Source organism: Sesamum indicum, linkage group LG8 (assembly GCF_026168435.1).
Source record: "Sesamum indicum cultivar Baizhima isolate 11 linkage group LG8, ASM2616843v1, whole genome shotgun sequence".
Lineage (NCBI taxonomy): Eukaryota > Viridiplantae > Streptophyta > Magnoliopsida > Lamiales > Pedaliaceae > Sesamum > Sesamum indicum.
Window position 1 is genome coordinate 13946591 of NC_142664.1, and position 8866 is coordinate 13955456.

Below are 8866 nucleotides of genomic sequence, written 5' to 3' on the forward strand. Positions count from 1 at the left end.
GCCTTGTCCTCAGAAATGTCGAACACGGCATTCTTCACATCTTCCGGTGTAAAAGGTGAATGGCTTGCCTCCTCATTGGTAATAATATGTCTCGACCAAGGTCTGAGATAGTTAATATCCACCAATATTTGACGTATGTTACCTCCTAAGAGGTTTTGATAATAGGATACAAACTCATGTATAACCTCCTCCGGTTCTGTGTGAGTGGTTCCATTTTCATCATTGATCTGCAAGATCCTCCTCCCCGCCCTTCTTTGAGCGATCTTGCGGAAGAAAACCCTGGAACATTGGTCACCCCCCTTCATCCACTGCATCTTAGCTCTTTGCTGTAGCATAATTTGCTCTATCTTGACAGCTTTAGCATACACAAAACGACAGCAGTGTTCAAGGTTGAGGAATAGTTCATTTTGTCTATCCAAGCTCACCAAGTTTTGCGCCTCCTCGAGAAATCCCTTCGCCAATTGGACGTTATGGGACAAATCCCCTTTATTCCTCCTCTGTTGTCTGAAGACCGATTTCAGGGGCTTAAGTTTACGTGTCACCGCATACATAGGCACGCCAATCACCTCATGTTGCCAAATATTCTGGACACTGGGGATAAAATCAGGCGATAGGGTTAGGTAATTATCGAACCGAAACATACCTCCATTATTATGATGCTGTGAATCCCCAAATAAGACCAACGGGGAGTGGTCCGAAGTACGGGGTGTAAGGCTATGATATGATGAAGTAGGAAACCGTGCGAGCCAGCGATCATTGATGAGTACCCTATCCAATCGTTTCCATAGGCTCCTCGTAGACATGCTGCAATTGTGCCAAGTGTACCATTCACCTTGCATAGGCATTGGCAACAATCCAGCTTCCTGAATACAATTGTTGAAATCTTCCATAGCAATCCTTATATCTCCCGAGATGCCACACACCTCATTAATATCGCGGACTGCATTGAAATCCCCTCCCACCAGCCATGGAATGTCCGTGCACTGTGGGGCAAGGGTTTGTAGAGAATTCCATAGGGCCCGTCGACCAATCACTTCAGAAGCACCATAAACAACAGTAATGATAACAATTTCATTGTCAGCCCTATTCATGACACGACAATGTATGTATTGTTCACCCAAATCAAGAATATGAACATCAATAGCATTATCATCCCATGCTAGCCATATACGGTTTCCCACATTTGCATAGTCAACAAACCATTTCCTTTGAGGTAGCAGAAAAGATTGAATATGCATCACATTATTAATACGAACGCGAGTTTCAAGAATGCCCAAGAAGAGTAACCTGTATTCCGAGACGAGATCCTTTAATGCGAGCTGATGGTCTCGTTTATTCAGCCCACGTACACTCCAGACGGCAATATTCAACATGGGTCATATCCTATGGGGCTGCTTGTATTAGGACCCCCAGTTGCTCATTTGTATCGTCAATAAGATGTAGAGCTTCAAATGCATTATAAATGACCACTTCCTTACCCCGATTATCCTGTCTAGTAGTATTACTTTCAGCAGGGTTATCACCATCCTTCCTTCCATCAACCACCTCACAATCCTGACGCGGTTTCTGTACCCTAACGGGTTCGGTTGTTACCCGGGCGGCGAAAGGTTTTGGTACATACACAGCCACTGGTGGTTTTTTTTTTTTTTTGGTAAATGTAAGTATCATTAAGTAAAATGAATTAGTAGTACAGTACAACAGTGTGGTTATCAGTGTGGTTCTCCCTCGACAGGCCAAGGGATACGCCACAGTCTATATAGAGCTCTTGTACTGACTGATCTAGGTAGAGAGATACTAAGGATCCGCTGCTTGATATCCTCAACTATCAATAAAGCCATGGTGCTAGGTGTCCTCTCGGTGTGCTCGAATCTTCTCAAGTTTCTCTCCCTCCAAATGTGGTAAACACATGATGCTAATAGTGCTCGATAAGATATGTTAACAATGTGTTTACCTCTCCATTTTTGGGAAGCCCATTCAATATCCGTTATCCAGTCTCTATTGGGCCAAGAATATCGTACCATTCTCCGGATAGCTGTGAGACACTGTCGACTAAATCTGCACTGAAAGAATAAGTGGCTTTGTTGTTTTCTTGGGTTTAGTAAGTGGACATTCCTTAGTCGAGTGCCCCAATGTCATACAAAATCCAAGCATTTTGGTGGGAGCCATTCATATTCGACATCCACTTTGCATGGTGTCTCCCCGCCATCTTCATCTCGAGTCATGATGATGACATGATTTGGTAAATTCTGTGAGACGTCCACCATCACGCATACTCGAGCGAAGTTCAGTCTCGTGCATGCTCTGGTTATCGCATCCGGATAAAGTGGCTTTCCCACTCCACTCGCAACAGTACTCAATCGATCTGTTGTCCAAAATTCCATCGGAAGGTGCCTCAGCTTGATCCAAACGGGCGCTTGTGTATGTTTCAGTTTCCTCATGGCCACCCCTGGTTCCCATTTCTGGAGAACTATTGGTTGTCCTTGGAATAGCCACGGTCCCCCCTCGATCACCTCCTCCATGTCAATTACTGATTTGAATTGGAAGAAAAAGAATCCATTAGCTGTAGCACTGACCTCACGAAGTGCCGGCCACACCGAATGAGCATATTCTTTTAAGTGGTGGTAGTATGGTCGCTTCCCAAGAAAATATCCAACTGCCGTAACCACAACCTCTCCATTTTGCCTCATCGGTTCGACATATGAAAGTGTTTTCCGGGATGAGTTATTGAACGCACGTGCAATTTTATCCTCACCAAAACAATCATCCAAAGTTGTTTGAAGCGGAATATTCCCAACAAAAATGCCCGTATGTGAAATAGCAACCTTTTTTTTCGGTAAATGTAATTTTCATTAAGTAAAAAAATGGTACAGTACAACAAAGTGATCATCTGGTGGTTTCCCCCTCGACAGGCCAAGGGATACGCCATAATCTATACAAAGCTCGTGTACTGACAGAACTAGCTAATGAAATACTAATGATTTGTTGCCTGACATCATCAACTATCAATAACGCCATGGTGCTCGGAGTCCTCTCTCTTTGCTCAAAACGTCTTATGTTTCTCTCCCTCCAAATGTGGTAAACAGAAAATGCCAGTAGTGCTCGATAAGCTATGTTAACGATGTGTTTACCCCTCCATCTATGAGAAGCCCACTCAATGTCGTTCACCCAGTCTCTATTGGGCCAATGAAATCGTACCTTTCTCTGGATTACTGTGAGATACTGTCGGCTAAATCTGCACTGGAAGAAAAGGTGTGAATGTTGCCCCTTCGTTACAAAGTATGCAATCACCAAAGTGAGATAACCATGGTTTGTCTGTCATAGGCAGCTTGCCAAGAATAGCAAGCCATAGGATGAATAAGTGACGTGGAATCTTTAGTGAGCCCGAAAGTAGCGAAGCCCAACCTACTTTCGGTCCTGGGGGATCAAATAAACTGTAGAGAGACTGTGTTGTGGGTCGACCCTGATCAAATCTCCATACGATCCGGTCATCTCCTCCACGGATTGTGGGTAATACATGTGTGATTTCCAATCACTCGAAATCCGTGATAAGCGGCCACTGCCATTCTCCTCCACTAATCACCGTGCTGAGTTTTGCTGACTCCTCAAGTCTAAGAAGCCTCGGTCCACGTGGAAATATCTCAATAAGAGGTCCGAGGTAATGCCACCGGTCCTGCCAAAGGTGAAACTTCCGCCCATCTCCGATTTGGTAGTCCACCATAGGACGGAGAAAAATCCGTAGACGCAGGAGTTTCCTCCAACTCCATGAACCTCCATGATCTCGGATTGTCCATATGGAAGTGTCTCGTAACCGGTCATGGTATAGCCATTCAACCCAAATAGAGGTTCGATCACACTGAATGATATCACAGAGTTTCTTAGTCATTAAGGCTCGATTCAAGGTAGTAATGTCCTTGAACCCAAGACCTCCCTCGTCCACCGGCCTACACAATTCTTTCCATGCTACCTTAGCATAGCCACTATTTGTTGGGCCCTTCCATAAGAAGTTTCTCAGCCTCTTCTCAATTTCGTTCATAACTCTCTTTGGTAAAATGAACGCTGAAGCCCAATAAAAGCTCAACGACATGAGTACAGATTTAATAATTTGTACCCTACCGGCATCTGAAAGTGTCATTCCCTCCCAACCAGCAATACGTTTATCGATTTTCACCAATAATGGTTGACAATCAGCAATAGTTAATCTGGAGGATAATAGAGGTAGACCTAAATACCTCAGTGGAAGGAGTCCCTCCTGAAATCCAAGTGCTTCCAGCATCTCCTCACGTAAACCCTATACTGATCGCGAAATAATAAGATGACTTTTCTGTACGTTCAGTCGGAGGCCCGACCAAACGGCAAATCGATCCAGCCCTCTCTTAAGGACCTTAATAGAGTCCGCACGGCAGAATAACAAGTCATCAGCAAATCCCAGCTGAAAAATCCGAGCTGAATGACACTTCCAATGAAAAGAAAAGAGCCCATCCTGGTCAATCATTTGTAGGTATCCCAAGTGTAATACCACCATGACGAGGACAAAAAGGTACAACGATAGAGGATCCCCCTGACGAAGTCCTCTTGCACCCGAAAAGAATCCATGTGGCTTTCCATTCAATCCTACTGAGAAGGATGGTGTAGTGACACATTCCTCAATCCACCTGATAAAAGTGGGTGGAAACCCAAAAAGTTCCAAAACCGCAACTAGGAAGTCCCATTCAACTGAGTCATACGCCTTTCTAATGTCAACTTTTAACGCGCATCTGGGAGGTAGGCGTGACTGATTGTATCCCGAGAAAAGTTCCTGAGCTAGCATGATATTGTCTCCGATACTTCTGCCAGGAACGAATGCTGCTTGGCGTGGGCTAATGACTTTGTCCAATACCACACTCAGCCTTTTGACAATAAGTTTGGCAATAATCTTGTAGAGGACATTGCAACAAGAAATAGGTCGAAAATCACCAACGGACATAGGAGAATGTACCTTCGGGATAAGCGCCAATAATGTGGTATTGATTTGTTTCAAGAGCCTCCCGGTAGTGAAGAAATCTAACACTGCCCTCGTAACCTCGCCTCCCACAATCGGCCAGGCAGCTTTGAAGAAGCCTGACGAGTACCCATCAGGGACCCGGTGCCTTATCCTCTACAATATCGAACACTGCCTCTTCGACATCCGAGGGGGTGAATGGTGATAAAAGAGAATTGGTTTCATCCTCAGTCACTAGATGTCTAGCCCACAGTCTGAGGAACCGAATATCAATCATGTCCCGTCGTCTTTGTCCTCCCAAAAGGATACGATAATAAGATACAAATTCATTGATAACAGCCTCCTGCTCCGTGTGAGTGATCCCATGCTCATCATTGATTTGCAAAATTCTCCTAGTTGCCCGTCTCTGTGCAATCTTGCGAAAAAACACCCTAGAGCATTGATCACCATCTTTCATCCACTCCATTTTTGCTCTCTGATGTAACATGGTTTGTTCGAGCTTCGCTGCTTTGGCCAAAACCATCCGACAACAGTGCTCCAAGAATAAGAATACTTCCTCCTGCCTGTTTGCACTAACCAGGTTTTGTGCCGCCTCAAGAAATCCCTTTGCCAACTGTACATTGTGCGATAAATCTCCCTTATTTCTCCTTTGTTCCCGGAAGATTGGTTTCAGTGCTTTAAGTTTTCGAGTTACCGCATACATCGGTACACCAACTACGTCATGTTTCCAAACATTCTGCACACTGGGAATAAATTTTGGTGAGAGGGTAAGATAATTGTCAAAACGGAACATACCCCCCAACTGTTGCTGTCTATCCTCACATAATACTAGTGGTGAATGATCCGAGGTACGCGGGGTGAGGCTGAAATATGCGGATGTGGGGAATCGGGCAATCCATGTATCATTAATGAGCATCCTATCAAGTCGCTTCCATAGATTACGTGGACTTGCACTACAATTGTGCCACGTGTACCATTCTCCTTGCATGGGTAGAGGTTGTTATCCGGCATTCTGGATACAATAATTGAATTCCTCCATTGCAGGCCGTATGTCACCAGAAGCTCCACAGACTTCACTGAGATCACGTACTGCATTAAAATCACCTCCGACTAGCCATGGAGTATCCACGCACTGGATGGCAATTGTACTAAGTGAATCCCAAAGTGAGCGTCTGTCCGCTAGCTCTGTAGCCCCATAAATGACAGTAATATCAACTGATTCCTGAAGAGCTCGGATAGTGACATGACAGTGTAAAAATTGTGTACTCAACTCAACCACAGTAACATCAAGAAAATTGTCATCCCAGCCAATCCAAATACGATTACCCGTCAACGCATAATTCATAAACCATTTCCAATGAGGTAATAAAAAAGACTGAATATGAGAAGCATTATTAACTCGTACTCGAGTTTCAAGGAGACCAATGAAATTTAACCTGAACTCAGCCACAAGATCCTTTACTGCAAGCTGATGGTCTCTCTTGTTCAGGCCACGCACATTCCAAATTGCCATATTCAACATAGATCACCATACTTGGGGCTGCTTGTCTTAGGACCCCTATTAGCGTCATCTGCATCTTCAAGTATCTGTAAGGCGTCAAAAGTATTATAAATGACTAGCGCCTTACCCTTATCCTCACGTCTCTTTTTACGATGAGTGGGAGACGCATGTATGTCTGACCGTGATGGAGTACCTTCCAACGGCGGTAAAGAAGAATTCTGAGAAGGAACTGCAAGTGCATCCCCCGACGTTTCATCGCGTTTGTTCTGCATTCGAGGTACCCGTGATCCTCTTGACTTGGGTACATAAACAGACACTGGTGGTTTAATGGGTTTGGCTATTTTATTCAACGAACAATCTTTTATAGAGTGGCCTAAGCTCATGCATCTCGTGCACTTCGGGGGAACCCATTCATATTCGACATCGACCTTGCAAGGCGATTCCCCTCCTTCCTCGTCTGGGGTCATGATGATGATGTGTTTCGGTAGTGTTGAGGTGATATCAAGCATGACGCATACACGAGCAAAATCCAGCCTCGTGCATGCTCTCGTTATGGCATCCGGGTATAGAGGTTTTCCCACTCCACTGGCCACCGTACTAAGGCCCTCTTCTGTCCATAACTCCACTGGAAGGTGTCGTAATTTAATCCAAACAGGTACCTGTGTATGCTTCAGTTTCCTCAAAACCATTCCCGGCTCCCATTTTTGTAATACTATTGGCTGACCCTGAAAAAGCCACGGTCCTCCTTCAATGATATCTTCCATCGCAATAATTGTTTTTTTTTTTTTTGGGTAAGTGTAAGTTTCATTAAAAAATAGGTAAAGAGTACAGAGTACAAGTACAGAGTACAGAGTGCAACAATCAAACGGTTAAATGGTGGTACCCCCAACAGACCAAGGGATACGCCAAAGTCTATAAAGTGCACATGTACTAATAGAACTGGAAAGATTAATACTAATTATCCTCTGTCTGACGTCTTCAATGATGCAGGTAGCTAATATAGCTTCTGGCCGATGAGTGTGCTCAAATCGTCTCAGATTCCTCTCTCGCCAAATATGGTAAATGCATGCACTAAGTAATGCTCGATAAGCGACATTAACAATATGCTTCCCCCTCCACTTCCTCGATGCCCATTCCACGTCTCTTGTCCACTCACGATTGGGCCAAGCAAATCGAATATGGTGTCGTATAGCTGCAAGGCATCCTCTGCTATATCGACATCTGAAGAACATGTGATTGTGTGTCTCCGCTGCACCCTCGTCACAGAGTATACATCCCCCTAGATGTGTCATCCAAGGTTTATCAGTTGTCGGTAGCTTCTCCTGAATTGCTAACCAAAGAATGAAGTTATGGCGGGGGATCTTCAAAGAACCCGAAAGTAGTGAAGACCAGCCTACTTTCGGTCCAGGTGGGCAAAAAAATCTATAAAGGGATTGTGTGGTGGGTCGTCCCTCTGAGAACCGCCAGTTTATCCTGTCATCTCCTCCATGAATCTGGGGTAATATGTAAGTAATCTCCATACATTCCAAATCGGTAATGAAGGGCCACTGCCATTGTCCCTCATTAATGACCACTTGTAGTTTGGTGGATTCATCAAGTCCTAAGAGGCTCGGTCCCCTAGGGAATCTAGTAATAAGTGGGCCCAAGTGGTGCCACGGGTCCTTCCACAAGTAGAATGACCTCCCCTCTCCAATAAGAAACTCTGTCATAGGTCGTATAGAGCTGCGAAGTCGGAGTAGTTTTCACATGATGGAAATATGGTCTTTTTCCAAGAAAGTATCCCACTGCAGTAGTCCTCCATCGTTTAGAACCATTGCGTATAATATCCAGTGTCGGTCGCACAATAACCTCCCCATTTTGCAAGGTAGGCGCAATAAATGTGAGGGTCTTGCGGGTGGAGTTGTTGAACGCCTGGGCAATTTTATCGTCAACTATCGCATCCGGACAAGTTTGCAAAGGAATATTCCCCACGAACAATCCCGTATGATTAGTATTCAAATTTTGGAATTTAAGGTTTTTTTGCAACACATCAGCAGTGACATCAGCCCTAGCAGTTGCATCATCAGTGATATCAGCCCTAGCAGTTACATCATCAGTGACATCAGCCCTAGCAGTTACATCATTAGTGACATCAGCCCTAGCATCATCAGTGACATCAGCAGTGACATAAGCCTTAGCAGTTACATCATTAGTGACATCAGCATTGACCTCATACGCCACGTCAGCCTCTACCTCATCCACACATAGCGCCACATCATCCACACATGGCGCCACATCATCCAAACTTGCTGCCACTCAGCGCCGCTTGCTCCACGTCCGTTCGCCGGTGAGATGGTCGGAGAACCGTCATCAAATTTTCCGACCGTTTGCCCATCACTTCCGTAGCC

General features: G+C 44.8%; 1 protein-coding gene across 1 annotated transcript; it reads right to left on the minus strand.

Annotated features, from left to right (window-relative positions):
- Nucleotides 1–5978: 5978 nt before the first annotated feature.
- Nucleotides 5979–6491, minus strand: LOC148787222 (uncharacterized). The gene has a single exon (XM_088883537.1). It carries the CDS (start codon nt 6489–6491, stop codon nt 5979–5981), a length of 513 nt encoding a protein of 170 aa, XP_088739663.1.
- Nucleotides 6492–8866: the final 2375 nt, after the last annotated feature.

Coding starts and splice junctions, on each gene's coding strand:
- LOC148787222 (XM_088883537.1), bottom strand. CDS start 6,491: ATGGCAATTTGGAATGTGCGTGGCCTGAACAAGAGAGACCATCAGCTT.